Source organism: Oryzias melastigma, linkage group LG14 (genome assembly GCF_002922805.2).
Source record: "Oryzias melastigma strain HK-1 linkage group LG14, ASM292280v2, whole genome shotgun sequence".
Lineage (NCBI taxonomy): Eukaryota > Metazoa > Chordata > Actinopteri > Beloniformes > Adrianichthyidae > Oryzias > Oryzias melastigma.
In genome coordinates, this window is record NC_050525.1 from 11,771,520 (window position 1) to 11,791,332 (window position 19,813).

At 35.9% G+C, this 19,813-nt stretch overlaps 2 protein-coding genes across 3 annotated transcripts; one reads left to right on the plus strand and one right to left on the minus strand.

The window, feature by feature from the left end:
* Positions 1–3,077: 3,077 nt before the first annotated feature.
* pafah1b2 (platelet-activating factor acetylhydrolase 1b, catalytic subunit 2) lies at positions 3,078–8,946 on the minus strand. Of its 2 annotated transcripts, none has more exons than XM_024266245.2 (6): positions 8,689–8,946; positions 8,318–8,399; positions 7,724–7,813; positions 7,534–7,650; positions 7,066–7,188; positions 3,078–4,524 (listed from the first exon to the last, which is right to left on the minus strand). In XM_024266245.2, the coding sequence occupies exons 2-6, from the start codon at positions 8,396–8,398 to the stop codon at positions 4,246–4,248; spliced, it is 690 nt and encodes a 229-aa protein (XP_024122013.1). In that variant the 5' UTR covers position 8,399; positions 8,689–8,946; the 3' UTR covers positions 3,078–4,245. The 2 variants fall into 2 exon arrangements, with proteins under 2 accessions (XP_024122013.1, XP_036071119.1); XM_036215226.1 differs by lacking the exon at positions 8,689–8,946 and adding an exon at positions 8,508–8,681.
* Positions 8,947–11,919: 2,973 nt separating this feature from the next.
* Positions 11,920–19,813, plus strand: mpzl2b (myelin protein zero-like 2b). The gene is made up of 4 exons (XM_024266246.2): positions 11,920–12,196; positions 15,737–15,903; positions 17,588–17,798; positions 18,324–19,813. Exons 1-4 carry the CDS (start codon positions 12,136–12,138, stop codon positions 18,482–18,484), a joined length of 600 nt encoding a protein of 199 aa, XP_024122014.1. The 5' UTR covers positions 11,920–12,135; the 3' UTR covers positions 18,485–19,813.

The window sequence follows — 19,813 nt, forward strand, 5'->3', positions numbered from 1 at the left end:
TGATGTCAGACGGGAACCTGAATATGTGTGAGTCACAGGCATGAATGGACGTGGCTGATCGAAATGCACTGATGACGGTGGAGGGCCATGACTGCCTCTGACAAAAGCACTGCGCGTAGTGACACATCAGAGATGGGGGAGAGAGGAAAAAAACAGTATGTGATGTTGGGTAATGGGAGTGAGGAAGCAGATGTCTGTTGGTCTGAGGCCAGATACCGAGGTCTAACAGGCCATCCATCAATCATCTGAGTCTGCTGATGCAGAATGACACACTGAAACCTCCCATTGTGTATTTTAGTCACCACAGCTCCTGCAGAGTAAAAAAAAAAAAAAAAACCCAACCATTCAACACTTAGTCATTCAGTCAATTTTTATCACCAAATCAGAAAATCATGACAGCTTTACACCTTTTTTTCACTGCTAATCTGGATGTTGGGCTAAGCCAGTGACTGCAAGGATTATGAGGCTGAAAACATCCATGTTATCTTGATGAGGGGTAAATCTAAACACGAGTTTCCTGTAGTAAAACCGGTGACCTGTCCAGGTGCACCTCTCATCTAAAAAACAACCCAACACTCTTAGGCCGAAGGGTAAAATAGATGAAGGTGAACAAAAACCTCCCAACTGGCTGACAGAGCTTTCCACAAAAAGTAAAATTAAAAAAAGAGTAATGAGAACTCAACAGCTTAAACAAACACGCTGACAAGTCGTGCATTGGCATGAAAAGTTTTCTCACCTGTGTTTTCATGACAACCACATTTCAAGATCATTTCCTCTTCATTGTGACAGCGTTACATATAGGGGAACTTTTTGAAACTCGAGTCAAGCTGCAGTTCCAGAACTCGTCTGAATTTTCCTCCCCACTCCAACTACTGAAACACTATTGTGCAGGACTTTCTGGATCAGTGGATTTTATTTATTTATTTTTATATTGGATTTTAAAAGCAATTTGAACACTACTCGTTTTTCTTTCTTTTTCTTTTTAATGGAAAATATGATTCAATTTCCCAAACTAAAAACCTATTGAAAATGAGCATTTTAAGAATGAATCCAATGTGTTCTGATAATAAAAAAATTAAATGGTTTAATTAAAAAAATAAATGAAAATACATTTTTCTTACAAGAACTGATCAAACACAATGCATTCTGGGAAATTTCAAGGTCCCCCGATTTTGGAATTGTATTTTCGGAAAGCCCTACAAAAAGCACTAAAAATTGCACTAAGTAGTGAAGGATTTCGCGAGACAATCTTTCGAGGCCAGAGGCTGTAAAACCTCCTGAAGTCTAACAAGGTCCTCTTGATCTAACTTTCTGAATATATCAACTTTATTTCTATCTTTAAACGTCACATGAGTTCAAAGATGAGGATTTACACCTGGAAGCACAGGACTAATGACTGTACATAAACTGTCTTAGAAAAAGTGGAGATAAAAGTGAAGAAAACTGATGCTGGATCAATAAAAATATTCCAATAATCAACAGAAGTTCTCATATGAATAAAAAAGATAAAAGAGCATTTGAGGAGACATGACTGCCAGCATTATTCACTATGTGGCAGACTCAGGAAAAAGAAAAAAAATTCCCTTAAGTTAAACTTTAAGGCCCAAATCTTTTATTTTTTCAGAACTTCAATCTGCCATTAATCACAATAAATTCTCTATTTCAAACATAACGTAATGAACAGGGAATGAAGAAAAAAGTAAATGTACACCCAAAAAATGTTCTAAAAGGCAAAAATCTCAAATGTCAAGGACTTTTTTAGATAAAATGTGAAATTCTCTAGCTACCATATCATGAGTATTGAAACAAAATCCTGTGCTTTTATTATAAAACTATCAGCTAAAGTCATGAAAGCAACATTTTTCACTTTTACTTTATTTTAACAGCCAAATAGTAATATATTTGTTTTAAATGTACAGGCTTTTTGGACACAATTTTGAAATAATATGAGCATATAGATTTTTTGAGGTGATAAGTTGATTGTTAGTCTATATAAAAATTGTTTGATATTGTATCCTCCATCAATTCATTCCTGTTTCCACATGAGGAAAAAATATATTCAAATTTACATAAAAGAGAGCAGGGATGAGAGTTTATAAAACAACACTGAGGTGAACTATAGTGTGTCTATAATCATGCTTTTTTTCCCAATGTGAAAACAAATAATAGATTACAAATCCTAAAAGTAAAAATCTGAATTTCAACTAAATGTAACTAGAAAGTCACCTAAATATGATTTCAAAGGTTTTATTTATTTTTTGACGAATAAAACTTTGAATGCAGCGACAAAGTGTGAGAAGTTACTCTAGGTCTCCTTAAGTATTGGAAAAATAAAGTTGTGATTTGTCCTTAGAGATTAGAAAAGTGTCTTTTCTGTGGGTGTGTTGTTTGAAGGGAAAGAACAAATATTTATTCCAAGCACAAGGCCAATACAGCGACCTAAATCAACATTAGGGGCATGCTGACATGCAGTTTCTCTGTTTAACTTTCCATAAAGAAGGATGCGTTATTCTAGTATCTACACAAAATAAAACTCCCAGGAGAAAGCTTTTAAATTCACTCCTTTAGGAAACACGTGACTGCAAAAATAATGAACCTAGAGGGCATAAAAAGTTCAGGTTTGAGTACAGCGATGGGCTAAAGGGGTTCCAGATGGAGCGTGTCTTTTATTTATTTATCGTTTGTACAGTTTGGTTCTGGTCAGAACTAATGAGCCGCATTAAACATGAGCAAACTGCTTTATTAACAAGCTGCTTTACTACTTCCCAGCATCCCTTTCACTCCGATGCATCTAACTATTTAATGAGGGCAATTTAACAAGAGTCAACACGCCGCCTCCAAATGCTGTTGAATTATTACAGCATCACAGAGAAACTTGGTGAAAAACAAATTAATGAAATGATGTGCAACTCTGAGTGAAAGAGAAGTGAACATTATTAGTGCCACTCTCTTGGTTACTTTTTGAGCAAATGCTGCCCCCTGTTGGTGCTTTATGGAACGCCCAAATCATTGCTTCAAACTAGAAGACTTTGAGGCACAAATTATATTAAATAGTCATGATAAGAAAGACAGAAAGCACATGATTAGATCCTTTTTATTGGATTTCTTTTTACCTCATAACGAAGCAAGGACAGTGCAAACACCGCGGCACAGAGAACACAGGAATGCATCTCTACACACTCACACCTTACAAAATTAACACCGGACATCCTGCACACACTCACCTCATGAACACTTAAGGCACACACGCACGAACACACTATTTATATTTAATGCATCAAATGTGAAGCAGACAGCAGCAATGTTGGATGTTTAACAGCAGAAGTGAGGCATGAACAGCTGCACTTCCACCAAGCTGAGATGACTTCATATTAAGTATAGCTTAGTGTGCGATTTATCCTTCAAATTGTAACTATACTGGGTAGAGTCAAAGATTTGTAGGTGCAATTTGCAAATAAAACAGCGATAAGAGCTGTGGAGACAAGTGAAGACAAGAAACGTGAGACCAGAAAGTGGAATCAGACTATGAACGTTCACACGGATAAGGAATTAGATGCTGGGAGAGGCCGTCACAGGCCCCGCATCCAACTGTACTCAGAGGGATTATAAGATTATTAAGGAAGCTGGACAACTCTTCGGATTTCTTTAGGTTTTCTTTGAAAACTAGCAGGACTTTTTTTTTTTTTTTAAATCTCACTTGATGGAATTAAATAAGCTAGAAGCAAATAAATACTCTTGCATAATGAAGATGAAGCTTTGCTGGAGGTTTGTGGAAGACCAGGAGATTATTGAGCAACGTGACAGAACATCATGAAGCTCCACCAAAGACCACAGCTGGTCTCAAACATGCAGAGAGTCTCAGCTCAGTTTTGATTCGTCTATGATTGTTAAGATTTTAAAAAGGTCCTAAAAGGATGATAGTCTGCATCACGACTTGCTTTGGGAGCCCGACACACCCAACTTAAAGCTACGCTCTCTTCACAAAAAGGAATGGCGAGTTTTAAACGACACAAGCGACAAAGGGTGACATTACCTCATCATATTGTTGCAGTTGTGACTACAGTACGAGATGCCTCATGTTGGGGAATCCTTTTATGCAACAGAGATTACAGCTGAAAGCGTAGTGTCTACATCTGTAGAAGTCTTTCTCCCCGACTTGAGGCCTCTTTCTCTTCCAGGAGCATGCTTCCCCACCGGTGGCGGGACAACATGGTTCTGGGTGAACGCGGCCCGTGGCTGCAGCCTTCAGACCAGCGACGCTCGCCTCTCCTCTGGCGTCTCCTCCAGGATCTGAAGCAGCAGCTCGCTGAGCGGCTTGGAAATGGTGCGGTAGCCCGCGGCCGTCAGGTGGAGGTAGTCGAACATGTCTTGCGGGCTGATGGTTCCGTCCGAGTGGACGAATTCCCTGCTCACGTCCAGGAACTGGGCCTGGCGCAGCCGAGGCAACCAGGAGCGCACCAGCCCGTTGACGGTGGCGTTTTTCTCCCTCAGCAGGTTGGGACGCTCCCCTCGAGGCAACAACGACTGAAGAGCACAAAAACACCCCGAATCCTTTTTTAACAATCAAAAACACGGATTTAAATTTGAAAAAAATGAATGGGTAAGGGCTCAGATTGACTCTATTGATGTTCATCGGTAACACTCCCTGATTATTTTATTGATTCCTGATCTTAAAAATAGAAACATTGATCCGCTGAGTAATATGACTTTTCCTATAATCAAATATACAGTGCTGAACATGCACCAGAGTGTCCATATACAGACTGTCACACAATCAGCAATCAATATCACTGCTGACGTCCAGATAAGCTTCCTCAATAAAAGGCATCTGACTTGTCAGACGTTATGGCAGCAATGTGACACGTTGATTATTTTGTTTTACTGTTAAATTATTTAAAGGCGTTAAACCAAAGAGCTAAACAAACACTGAGATCCCTAAATACCACTTCCGTACACCGACTGTAATAAGAAGCACCGGATGATCAAAATTAGGTTGTTTAAGGAATTAGAAGCCTCCTCGCCTATCAAGTCAATTTAGCAGCTTGTTCCATGTTAAACATGGAGCCTTTCTGACTCACAGCCGCCGACCTCTGGCGGCGACTTCTAACTAAGATGTCTCCTGAGGGATCTCAGCTCATTTGCTAATGGAAAATTTGTTACACCTTAATCAGCCTGTGTGTGTTTTTTATGTGTGGCAGTGCCATTAAGGAACAGACTATCCTTTCATGAAAGTGTGGCATCAAAAATGAGAATGCTGTTATATATATATATTTATTCACGCATCGACTTTAGGGATTTTTGCAGTAAAATGATGATAAAAATCATGAGAAAAAAAGACACACAAACTCAACTAATTGAAAGAAAGCCCTGAGCTTTAGCAGATGATACACTAGGGTCAGGGGTGTCCAAACGTTTTGCAATTTGGGACAGATTTGATATTGTAATTATGTTCAAGGGGCTGCTATCCAGACAGACATTTTTAACTATCTTCATTAAATCAAATAAAAGCTATTTTTAGAAATAGACTACAACTAATTCAGTATTATAATTTGAATTCCTTTCAATAAAAGATATATTTAATTTTACAAAAAAAAAAATCCTATTTGAAGACCATGTTAAATAATAAAAAGAATTGTCAGAGAAGAAAATAAAACTATCAAAATGCTTAAATAAAGCTACAGTTATTGCAGAAAAATACAGAATAAAGCTTTAAATTCAAAACTAACAACATGCATATACAGTTTTTTTAAATAACATGCTTTTTTTTTTTGTCTTTTTCAATCAAACCCTGTTCCATTTTTGACTTTTTAGAAAACCTTTGCAACCCAAAAGCTGTAAATCATTATGTTTGTTGTTGTTTTGGGAGGGTTTTGCAAAATCAGTGACTATCAAGAGCTTGGAAAAGTAAGCTAGAGAGCAATTTTTGCACCAAAGTGCAAAATTTGAAAATACCAATTCCTAAACTGCATGATGAAAATGCTCAACATTTTACATCCATCCATCCATCCTTAGAACCCACTGAATCCCTTTAGGGGCTGGAGCCAACCTGGCTACTGTTGGGCGAAGGTGGGTACACCCTGAGTGGGTCCGCACACTCACATGCACACCAAGAGGCAATTTAGACTACAATTGAGCTACAAAGCGTGCTTTCAGATTGTGGAAGGAAGCTGGAGAACATGCAAACTCCACATAAAAAACAGCTGAGATTTGAACCATTTACTGCGCCACCATGCAACAATTTTTTCAATTCTTAACTTTTAGCCATCAAACTTCAAACTTAGTTTTTAAAATCACCATTTTTGCTAATTCGTTGCATTTTTTGCACACAGACCATATTTAGTGGTACAGGTGTTTTTGAGTGAGGTCACAATGCTGCTGCCATCTTCTGGTGAAATATAGAACAGCTTTTTTTAATGTATATTATGTTATAGCAGACACATTTAATGTACTTCTTTGACAGGACCGCAGGATGGGTTAAATGCCACAGAGGGCCACATTTTGAACATACCTGGACCAGATCATTCTTTATAAAAGCGAAAGGAAAATCACAATTCTAAAATTCTTTACTGCCAGAAAACAAAATGATAACCAGTTTTCAATTAAAGCAGAAAAATATGAAAGTTTGAAGGCTGTAATGTTTTACTTGTTTTGCACGACTCATCTAAACATGCACATTCTGTGGACATTCATAATATAGAGCGATATGATCTCCAACTTCTGTTGTGTTGTTTACTATAGCAAAGGTTGCAATTTTTACTTTAAATTTGTTGTGTTTTCCTGTTTTTTGCCCACAAAATCAAAAATTAAAAGTAAAAGCAGACATTTTTTTTTTTTTGATAAACTGGATAAATCCCAAGACTGGCATAGACTTTCAAACATTTTTCCAATTTTAAATTTACAATAAACATTTTTGTGTTCTCTTCAGTACATCGAAAAAAACAAGGGAAAGGTTTATTTGTAAAATATTTTAGTTATTAAAATAAATTAATTTAACCAAATAAAATGTCCCAATCATACTGGAATGTTCCTGATTAAATAAACATAATTCAATTGAACCAAACTTACCAATACAACTATCTTTGCCTTGGGGAGGCGGGTGGTGAGCATTTGTGCGATGGCGAGAATTCCCCCTGCAACTTGTTCTGCCGTGTGTTCGTGGTTGTTGGTTCCTACCCACAAAACCACCACCTGGACATGAGGACAGGCAATTTCACTTTCAATAAAATCACTTCAAGCTGCAAAAACAAGGTAAATCCGACATTAACTAAATAGGAAAAAAGCTGTTATTATGAGGTTGATCCTTTAACACCCGAGATGTCGCTGGCGATGTCTAAATAACACACGACATATTGCAACATTGATGTAAATGATGTGGAGAAAAGCAAACTCTCGTTTCAGTTTTGTGCTGCTTAAGAGTTCCAATAGTCAAAAGAATGTCAACATTATCAGAGCTGAAGGCTTGACTCTTATTGTGTGTTTTGGGGTTCTGGGCTAGGTGGGGTTTCTCAGGCTGTTCGGTGCTCAATATCTCACCTTTGGCCGTATGTTCTCCAGCTCTCCGTTCTGCAGCCTCCACAAAACATTACAGGTGGTGTCTCCACCTATCCCAAAGTTGAGAGAGTGAAGAGGAGAGAACACCTCCCTCCAGACCTGCAGACGAAGATTATGTTACGCAAGTTTAGGAAAACTACGAGCTCAAATCCTCACTCGGAGTTCTTCTCACCTCATGCTGCTGCATTAATTGCACCATAGAATCCCCAATAAAAAGCACATCGGGTTCACCGTCTTTGCACTCCTGCACAAACCTTGTGTGCTGAAAACACAAACAGGTAAATCAGCACACAAAAAAAGAATGCCAGCTAGATTAGCTCCTTGTTTAGTCATTCAGACTAAGATAGATAAGTTTCCTGACTTTTGACTAGCAGGATGAGACTCTTCAGTCAGGCTAAACCCCACAAGCTCATCATCAGAGTCAAGTTCAGTCTGACTCAGACCTCGAACTAAAGCAGGCTGCCCCAGTCTTATTGGCTTTGGAGGATTAACCTAACAAGTCGCGCCACCAAATAAGTTAATTGTTGGACTAAAAACACACAAACGCAGAGCATTTCTGCTTTGTTTAATCAGATTAAATCCTTTTAAATTGAACTTTTGCATGAACAGCTGAAAGGTAAGGAAAAATATTTAGTTAAAAGGAAATCTGGAAAAGTAAGATCAGTTGCAAGAAATCCTAAAATTCATCCTCTACATAGGGAAGTAAAAATGTCAGATAAATGCAGTTTACATTGACGTTTTAACCCCATCATGTGAGTAAACGTACCTGTGACAGCCACCGTCCATCTCCCTGCACATCCTCCACAGGCTGAGCCACCGCCGCGGGGTTCACCTCATCACCGCTCATCCTGCAGGGAAAAACGGCGATGATTCATCCAACAACAACCTGTCAATGCACTACACGCTAGGAGACGCGCTTCATCTGCTGGAAAGAGGCTGGAAATGCTGCTAATAACCGGTGTTTCTCCTGCTTTGCTGCTCCAGGCTCTCAGCAGATCTAGGCCACTTTCGTTGGTAGTTTTCAGATTACACAGCAAATCGCGTTAATTCCAGAAACCAGTTTCCAGCGGTATAATGACGGCAGCACCGCTACACCCCTAGAGATGGGAATGGTTATGACTGTCAAACAGAAGCTACCTGCTGGGGTGACGCTTTCCCGGCTAGCCGCTAACTCTTTGACTCCACCGCTGCAGGAGGAGGAGGAGGAAGAGGAGGGCGAAGCTCGTCACTGTTGGTTAAATTAATGTGAGGCAGGAAAATGGGTGAAAACAGCAAACTATTGACTAGTGTCTACGAGGAGGAAAACGACTGTGGATGGAGAAACACCATGTACCGCTAGAAGACGCTAAACAGCAAATGTCGCAAATCACCTGTGTTTTCTTTTCCCTGAGCTAGGTCTGACAGGCACAAACACTGCCATTATATATTTTATTACAGGAATATTTATTACTGTAATAAAAATATATATTTACGTAAAAAATGCTTTTACATTTTTTTTTATGTATTTTAAATGGATGGTTCCTGGCTCCTCCTTAAACCAGTGTGCACCTGTCAGCCAAAAAAGAGGACCAGAGATCATTATTTTCTAGCGACATTTTACCACATTTTTTTTAAGATAGTTTTAGCCAAATAAATGAAACAGACGTACAAATATAGCTATCACTGAAAGTGCGAATTACTTTAAACAGATGTGTTTGCTTTCTATTGACAGAGACGTCACCAGATCACGAGACATCGTGAGGCGTTTAAGTGAATCGCGGAAACTTGAGTTTCACTTTTTTTTGTCATGGTATATGGCCATGGAAAATTCTGAGATAATCTCAGAATTCTGAGATTAAAGTCAGAATTTTCCATGTTTTTTTTTTCTTTCTCCCTGGCCCCAATCCTCTTCCGTATTTTCCAGACCTTTGCTTTTGTGTAAAAAATATTTTACCAATGTTATAATACGGTTTATTAAATATTTTTCAACTGAATAAAATATATGGTAATTGAATATAAATGTAGCAGGTGCAGCCCATTTCATCCTGCTACATAAAGTATATCTTATGTTTATGTATAATGCCTGTGAGATGTTTTTGTAGATCATTCTTAAACATGGAGACAATAATCCACAAAATATTTTCAACACTTTTTTCTATCTGCCTGACAGAAATAGTACTTTTTACAAACATCAGGGGGAAATTGATAAATATAATATTTTACTGGAAAGTATAACTTTCAAAATAAATTATTTGATTTAGTTGATAATATATTTTTACAGTAATAAAAAGATTGTGTTCCGCTGACTTCCTCTCAAACTATATGATTTCTGTTGACATAAAACAGCTGAATGGTTATCTAAATGAAATTTAATAAAACTGCTTTTACGCTTTTTATCAAAAAGGCAAAATCCCCTGATTGAGTTGAAATTAGATCTACACATATTATGCTTTCTGCTAATAAATGTAAACTATTTGTATGGGACAAATGTTGACGATGCATCACCTTCAAAATAAGGGTTTTTCCTCTTATTTTTACATTTATTTATTTGAGATTTCATTTAATGGCAATGGAATTAAAATGATCTTTGCAGATACATTACCTACCCAAAGCATCACAGGATCTTTGATTTAAACGCCACCTCTATAAGTCCTTTAAATATCCTGTTGCATGGGTGGCAAAGCCATAAAGAAGTATGTAATGTCTGTGAAGATCATAAATGTCTCTTTTTAAAATGTAAGCAACTTGGCTGCAGTATGGTGATTTAAAAGTTATGGCGAACTTCAGACACTAAATGCAGAAATAGAAGGTGTCATACAGTGTAAATGTTCTCAACAGGTTCCAAAATAAAAAATTAAAGAAGTGGGTAAGACAGATTAGTTAGTTAATGAAAAAGGTGCCAGAGTGGTCTTTTACAAGACTTCACATGTCTGGCTTTCATTACAATTTTCAAATGCTGGGGGGCTGCACATTCCTCTTTTCAAACTGTAAGACAATAACAGCGGAACAACATACAATATCAGCGGAAGGAGAAAGTCTGACAAGTTAATCTGCTATAAAATGAAGAAAAAATAGAATAAAGACGCGATTATCTTGAATGAATTCTGCTATAATAAGGGAGCGAACATCAAAACTAACATTTTAAAAGAAAAATTTCAACTTAAAATAAAGCTTAGTGAAAACGTAGGAGGAAAAAACATTTTTCTAAAATAAAAAAACATTTAGAAAAATAGGAAATGGCAGTTTTAAACTACTTACTAAATAGACTCCATACAATGTGCTGCACAATCACAGTTTACTTTTTAATAAACTGTTAAGATTTACATCAATATAATAAGGAGGCATCTGGATCTTATTTACTAGGAGAATGACCACAAGACCAAAGTTAAACATCTGAAAGAGAAATTCAACAATAATGTTTGAAAGAACAAAAAGTTTCACAAACTGTTTTGGTAGAAGACATGGGACAACATTTCACTTTTGAGGTTTGTCAAGATTTTTTTTCATAGATTTATTTTTCATTTCAAACCAATATATTATTATTATATTATGATATAATGAACCAGTGTTTTTGTTTTTTAGCTTTTTAGATCCCCAATTCTTTACATGATGGTCTAACTTCTGCTGATTTGCATAAGATAAAAGTCAACAAACGAAGAAAACAGAAAGACAAGAAGCATTGTAAAGCACAGTGAAGCAGGTTTTACACTGGGCAGGTGCAGACAGGCCCCAGAAGAGACGTGTACGTTACAAAAACAGGTTGGGAAAAAGCTGAAAACAAAGCTGTTACTCAACCCACCAAGATTTTTTTAAAGCATATCAGGACATATGCAAGCTGATCCTAAACATTCTTGTATTGATAAGCATTATCTGGACTGATATTTTAATGTGTAACCTGTTTTTGTATTTAGTTTTATAGTTTGGTGAGTCTGTTCAGCAAGTCCCAACCACAAACACGCTGTTCAAGAAATCCCAACAAGAGATTTGCTTTCATAGTTAACAAAGCATTTGCTTATTCAATCAATCTCAGTTGTTTGAGTAATTATGTAACTTTATCTCTTGTGACATAAAAACTAGAAATAAATATTTTATTGGAGGCACAGGTCAGTCTGAAGACTCACTTAATCCAATTTCACTTCAAGAAGATCATCTATTCTCACTGATTTCAGCATTATACATATAAAATAAAATGAAATAAAGTCTGATATTTTCCTGAATGTGTTATATTGATGTGACCACTAGGTGGGACTGTAATTCAATAAGCAGAAATACCACATTTCATTCAACTCTCTGACTTTTACATTGAGTCAAAAAACAACAACATTAAATTGACTGATTTAAAGTCCAGTAAATAAGAGAAAGTATTCAGGTGCGGAGGAAGAGGCGGACCTTATTGTGCAAAGGTCTGTGTAACAAACTCCGCCCATCAGGTGGGTGGTGTTGTGGCATTTCTTCCTTTCCTTCGTGCACTTTACACAGCAGTCGTTCTACGAAACTCTTCCATGGGAAATGAGGCGTTGTAACAGCGGGACTTGACGGGTGTGAATGAATATAAAGACGAATTTACTGTAGACGAAACCGTCTGGAGCGGAAGCGGGATCTATCATGTCTAATCACTTGTATCTTCTTTGGCTCCTGCTGCTTCTAGAAGGACTCGTCCTGCCAGGTGAGTTTGAACAGGAGTTATTTATGGTTTTAAAAACAAGAGCTCCTATGTTATTCATTTTTAGCTAAATAATTGTTGTTATTTATTTAATAAACGAATAAAACTCCTCAGTCAAGACAGAAATACACATAATAAAGAATGGATTATTATTATATCATTAGTTTATCTGTTGGGGCCCAGTCTGAACAAGTAACAGCAATCCCATTCCCCACCGGCGGGGGCGCTAACGTGCAATTTGTCAAATTAAGATATGGATTTTAATTCAGGGCAGCTTTTAATATGATTTGCTTCAAATCAAATCAGGCTTATTTGTTACATATGCATTTATTTACTGTAGAATTCATGATAAAATGCGTGTTAACATGTTTTTGATTTATACAAACTCACAATAGTAAACGAGGAAGGCATGCATGTTTTTTTTTTAAAGTCACTAATCTATTTTCTCAGGTTTCTAAAGAAAAATTAGGCTGAGAAAAACGACAGCCCATGTTCATAATGTGTTATTTTATGTAATGTTCTGGATGTTCTGGAGCTGATTCTGGTGCAGAGGATTCCTGACACAGATCAGTTATCCTCATCTTGCATGAAATCAGCAAATTCAGAGCTGTATTCTCAATCAAATCCTTCCCTTTTTGAATTATCTTTAAACTTTTATTTAAAAATATTACACAGCAGCTTTTACTATAAAATGGTTTTAACTTCATTGCAATTTAAGAAATTTAATTTAAATCTTTTTATGGTTATATGTGAAATGTTTATACTTTAATTTGCACAAAGCATTTCATAATATGACTACACAACAAGAGAACATATATTTTAAGGAATTTTTATTTTTATTTATTTATTTATTATTTTTTTTATTTTTCTTTTGCTTGTTTTCTTTTTATGTTTTTATTGTGTTTGTTTTCCAAATAGCAAACAATATGCTGTACCCAAAACAGCACAACTAGTATATATTATTGTTTTAACTGTACTTTTTCCTAAAAAATATTAAAATTATATTCCGCACAGCACAATTTGCACACTTTGTTTTTATTGTATTCATTCATTTTATCTTCTGTAAAAACTATTTATCTTTATATCTTATGTAAATGTCTAATGCTGCAACAGCCAAACTTCCCAGCTTGAGATGAACAAAGTATTTCTTATAAATTAAAAATTTACTACTAAATGAGTAATTTCTGTTTTTTCAATACATTGAAACAACTGCAACAGACAAAGTTTTATTAAAAATAGCTAAAGTGTTAGTGAACACAATGGATTCCTGTTATGCTATCATGAGAACGAGCACATCTGCATGTAATACACAAAACCAGGAGCTTAAAGCAGATCCCAGTTAATAAGGCTTTCCTAACATCACCTCTTTAACCAGTTTTTCTTCTTCTTCTTCCCAGTATTTCAACCTTAATAAAACGAATTGTCTGGTGTCTCATCCTGTCCACGAGTCAAACAGAAACTATAAACACCCAACTGACACAAAAGTATTCATTGTAGTTTTGGGGTGTACTCAGACTAGGTAAATTAGTTTCCTCAGATAATCTGGAGCAAAGTTTCAGTCTGAATACAACCAAGTGGATCCTGGTCCAGGACCATTTCTGACCCAAGTTTGAAGTTGGTCTCAGTTTATTTCCAATCAGACTGAGCTCCGGTTCACACTGACATTTCTGTCAAAAGTACAGTCTCTTTGGGGCCAAATGTTTCTGTATCACTTTTGAGGCCAGGAGAGATTTTTAGAGCCCATCCACTGATCTCTAGGTTTAGATTAAAAACTGACAGTTTACCCCAAAAATTGAGACATGTGATCTTAAGGCAACTCCATGCACCACAGACTTAATTTTTGTCTCTCTTTATGTTTGATTTGTATGTATTTTTGCAGAATTATATTTCTTATTGCCTCTGTTGAAACATCACAGTTTATCAAATATCTGTCACTTTTGTGACTCCAAAGAACTGCAGCCAGGGGTTGTAACATTTTCTTTTATTAAGAATGATCCAGAATGTACTATGCTAGAGTAACTTATACAGATGACGCCACATCTGGTTGATTAGTTAATAGAGTGCATTTTTTTTAAATAACCAATATAACTGTTTTATGACTTAAATTGGTTTTGGTTGAGTTTATTGTGTATCATTTTATTAGCATAGCAAATTTTAGGTTGCTTTGTATTCCTGTTATCATCTAGACAAATCTCTTGTCCTGTCAAAGAGAACTGAAACTTTTCTGGTTTTTCATCTTGCCTATTCCAAGAACCACGCTGAAAGCATGTGTGGACGGAATCCCCAACTAGTTCTCCTTTGTCTCAACAGTTTCTGGAGCTTCACTGAAATCAGTTTAAAATCAGTCTTTCTTGGCTGAAGGCCATTTAGTGTTTTTAATTGATCACATTTCATTAATTGGTCAGTTTATCCACTACTGGGTCGATGCAGGAATCCTGTCCACAAGAAGTTCTAAATGCTTGGTATGAGCTGACTCTGATTTCAACAGTGCTTCAATGAGTCTGCATAGCCTTGGATTGTTTAGGGAAACCCATGTCAGCATTTCTATCTGCACTGGATTGCTTTTAATGGCTTTCACTTCCGTTCTGATTTTGCTTATTTGTCTTATTGCTTTAATATTGCTTCCCTATAAAAGGGAAATGCATTTTATGTCTTAACAATAAATATTACAACCAACCTTTTTTTTCTTTCTAGCAAAATGTGTTTTTAATATATAAAAAACCACACTGCTACTCAGTATTAGAGTCAAATTGTTTTTTGTTTTTTATTTTATTTTGAAGAAAAAAAAAACCTACATTCTCCTTTTTAATCCTTGTTGCCATCCAGGTTCATCAGAACTATCTTATCTCACTGTCATCATTGCAGAGGTTCAATTATATGTAATTGTTTTTACCAGCGGTTGTTCCTTTAAAACCAGAAAATTGGTTGGAAAGATGTCATTTTGACAGACTTGTAAAAATAAAATCAATATTCATTTAATTTGAAGAAGTTCCTGCACTATTTCTGTCAGGTAATTTCAGAGCTCTATAGCCCAAAGAAACCGTTTCTGTCTCTCCTCCTAAATTGTTATAATCATCTGTGAAGTATGCTTTGATCTTAATGAAACGGCTTCCAGCAACCAGTTCTGTGATTTTTGAATAATTCTGAAAAATTCTCCAACTAACTTTTTCTGTTTTTTGATGACATTGTCTTGAAAACAGCAACTCTCTCTTTTTATTAACAATTCCAAATTTACTTTCAATCCACCTGTTATTTTTCAAATAGTCGCACAATAAAAGTTGTATCTCTTTCATAAATGTTCAGCAGCAAACAGACTAAATATATGTTTTAGTGGAGGTCTGTACCTCTATTTAGGTTTTGTGATTACACAATTTCTCTAGATTTTAAAAACAATATTTTCACAAAAACTTAGTCAGCACATGCAATGCTGGTTTGTAAAATGACTCTTAATGTTAGCTTTTTGTTTATTGCGGAGCTAAGAATCTTCTTTTTCTTTGCTTCTATTTTGTCTGTTTGCTCATATTTTTTCTGTTTTAATTTCAGAGATAGAAGTTTCTGCAGTAGAAATTTCCACTCCAAGTGAGGTGGTTGCAGTCAACGGGACTGATGTGAAGCTGAGCTGCACGTTCAAGTCCACTCACCCGGTATCGGATCAGTCACTCATTGTGAAATGGAACTACAGACCCCCTAATTCACAAAGTGAAACCTCTGTAAGTAAACAATGCTGGAGTCCTTTTTCTTAAAAATTATTTTTGTAGCCAGGTTATTACATACAAAAGGTATACAAATACCTAAAACAATGAAATAATCTATCTTATCATGCAGAAAAAAATCTTTCTTTTCTTACTTGAAAATTCAAAGAACCAAGAGGAAAGAAGAACTAAACATACTGTAAATATTTAAACACGACATGCAAACCAGTTTAAAAACAAGTATAAATGTTCATTGGGCTGCACATTCATTTTCCCTTAGATTTGAAAGTGTGTGTGGTTGTCCATCTCTGTGAGGTTGGCAAACCATTCACGCTGTACCCCGTCGTTGCTTGGCAATAGCTGGGATAGGCTCCAGCAACCCCATGAGCCTAAACAGGAATAGTCGTGTGTAAAATATAGATAATATTCAGCCGGTGTTATAAAGAAGCTGCTGAAAGATGAACTTTGAGTCAAATGAAGAGCTAAAAGACAAATTTATGTTGTTTCAATATATTTTTAGTCATGTATCATAAACTGGTGGGGAACAAAAAAACAACACAAACATTTTTAACTTCTTATGCGTCTTTGGACTGCTTAAAATAACTGGAAAAAACCTTTAAAATATATTTTTGATTGCACGTATGGCAAGGGTTAATTTTATTTTAGAATCTGATCTCTATTAGCAATGAATTTTGTCATTATTATTTTACTGTTGCAAAAACTTTTACATTGTGAGGATGTCGCTTGTCTACAACTTGAGGCCGTCTCATGCGGAGAGCCCCAGTAAAACTTCTCTTATCAATCGTGCACTTCTCACAGTATGTCAACACACTGCTCTGTTTGCCTTAGTCTAAACAAGGTCACATCTGTGATAATTGGTGTTCAGAATTCAGATTTTTTTTTTTCAGTATATTGCAGTATACAAACACCTCATATACAGTAATGGATGCATTGAATAAGGAACTGACTATTTTTCATATTTCGTCCTACCAGCTGACAGATGTATCACTTACAGTAACTTATGTTTTATTTTTTCAACTAAAAATTTCATATAATATATTGCTGTATAACATATATAAGCAAAATAGAGGTTTTTTTTTTATCTTTTAAATTTAATTGTGACAAAAGTAGTTGTCATGTAACGGTTTGTAACCGCGTGTCAGCTTTTATAGCGTAAATCAGCAAGTAACTTTAGATTTCATGAATGATTAAAAGCTGTTTATTTCTCTGTTACAGATTTGATTAAAACAAAAAAATCATTGGGTAACCTTTGATCTGCTGTATTATAAATTCTTCTGTCCAGCTTAACCCATGATGACATCAACAGAGGAACAGCAGAAATGTGTTCTGTAGTCCTACTGGTTTGCAGTATTTCCCACATAATGTTCTTGCTTTCTTTTTTAGTTAGTTATTTTTAGAAATAATGGGTTTGGATTCTTATGGGTTGAAATAATTATTTTAATTGATAATCATATTATGTTTTTTGGTCCATTGACTGTTACTTATTGTTATTATTATTGTAATTAATCATATTAATAATCTAAATCTTTGCTGAATGTCGTTGTATAAACACCTTTTTAGTTACTGGAGCTGAAGCCAGTTATTGAAACCTGCTTTTCATGCTTTTTTTCACCATAGAAACGGGATTTAACATCTATTATCATTTGATTGTTTTATTTGTTCTTTTTTGTGAATGTGTTAGGTCTTGTATTTCCAAGAAAGCTCCCACCCCCCGAATGAAGGGCTTTTCAAAAACCGCGTAGCGTGGTCAGGCAGCGCTGCGAAGCGGGATGCCTCCATCACCTTGCTTCATGTCTCTCCAACCTTTAACGGCACCTACACCTGCCAAGTGACCAATCGACCGGATTTTCAGGGCCGTGGCGGAGAAATTGTCCTTAAGGTCGTCCAAAAAGGTTAGAGAGACAGCATTGTGTACATTTGTCAATTCTCATGAAGTGATTAAACGTTGTGTTTTCTGGAAAGACGACTCTTTAGAATACAGCTCACCCTTTGATTAACCTGTAACTGCTGCCAAGGTTTTAATATAAATTTTTTAAATTAAGATTTACTGGTGTATAAGTGGGTGTTTTAGATGCATAAATTATATTGGAAAATGTCAAATACAGGAAGATGAGATCTCTGGATGTCACCCTATTATCCTTAAGGTGATCCTTCTCTCTGTACTAACAATATTCATATTTCAAAATAACAAAAATAGAAAAAAAAATACTGTCGTACCTACCGTGTGCTGAATTCTAGAGCATTATCTCTGTTAATAATTTAGATGTTTGAAAAGCTGAACCAGTTTTCTGGATCGGCTGAAAGGTGCTGATAAGTGTCCAAACAAAGATGAAACAATCTTGGAGCTTGCATTATGAAGCAAGTCAATATTTGGTTGAATTTGTGTGGTCATTTGTTTTCTGCTTTGTCGCTTTCAGCCATCGTATCCGAGATTGGAATGCTGGCCGCCGCGGTTGGAGGCAGCTGCGCTGTGATCCTGGTGATCCTCGGCATCATCATGGGAGTAAAGTTTTATAAAAAAAGGCAGGAAGATATGGACATAGAGGAACACTCTATGGGAAAAACAGATCTATATTGAGGGATGAGAGAATGCTCTATGTCTGTTTCTAAGAAATGGACATCTAAAATTCCTTTTTATTTGTATTTCATGTTTGTTTCTCAAAATGAACCTTTGCTGTTGCTAAGCAAATTGGTTCATTATTAGAGACGAGATGTGTTATGCCCTAAACTCGTTTTATCTGCAGAGTATTTACATTTTTAAGATTTTTAGAAAAAAAATAGCGTTATAACTTGTTTAAAGTATATCTTAATATGTGTGCATGTATCTGAAAGCGGGTGTGGACTGTCAGTCTTAATTCACAGCAGCAGCACTAGCAGGGAAGTGGTTTTACCCCATAACTGTGCTAATAAGTTCTCCCTGTAAACATGCTTTTCTTTTAAAATAGTTTAAATATTATCATTTTAAATGAAACATCGGCGACATTTCATACAATGCTGCTGTGAATTCAAGTGAATGTCTTTAGCCTCAAAATTTGTCCACTATGAGGAAACTTTCCTTTTTTCTTTGCGAACAAATAATATAATAATAACATGCCTGTTTGCCTTTGATAAAGACTTGATAATGAACCAAACTGATATGCTGGTTGATTACATTTGATTAATGCGTTTTTTTATTTGTATTTTACTTTGATATTCCAGTCAGTGGGCACTTTAGAAATTAAACTGGTGGTTTTTTGTTAATTTTCTGTGCACAGATGTGCTAAAAAAAAAAAAAAGCCCATCACTTGGTGTTTGTGGCTGTTGCTGGGCTCCGTCTACTGTAAAGAGATTGGCTAAAGAGTTCTGATGGTAAGGGGTTTGAGATGAGCAGTGGAGACGGTAAAAAGGATGAGGATAGAGAAGATTTTAAAGTTGCACTTCTAAAATATCTGACTGTAACCACCACTCTAAAGTTTCTGTTATTGGTGAGTAATGAAACAAAGCAGGCAAATGCAAGGAATTCCTCTAATGCTGTTTATTTTATTATAACTACACCGTTAAATTTGGGTCAACAAATTCAGTTTGCTTAGTGGTGTGTTAAAGTTTAACTCCTCTAGAGTTGGAAAGATTATTGATTCTTTTAGGAATGTTTTGGAGCTGGATTTGTGTTTTTAAGTTCAACCCTGCATTCTTTGTCTTACTCGACTACATTTCTGTGTAAATGCTGGATATTTTTGGACTAAAGGATTGTTCTCTAAGCCATGAATTTTTAGGCTTCATTAAAATATTTTTCTTTTTTTTTTCTTTTTTTTAGTTGTGTTTAACAGACTGTGCCTTTACTATACAGTACTACAAGAAATTCTCATCTTGCTTTCCAAAACCATCGACTGAGAGAAGTTAAGATAATTTAAATAAAAATTAAAAAAAA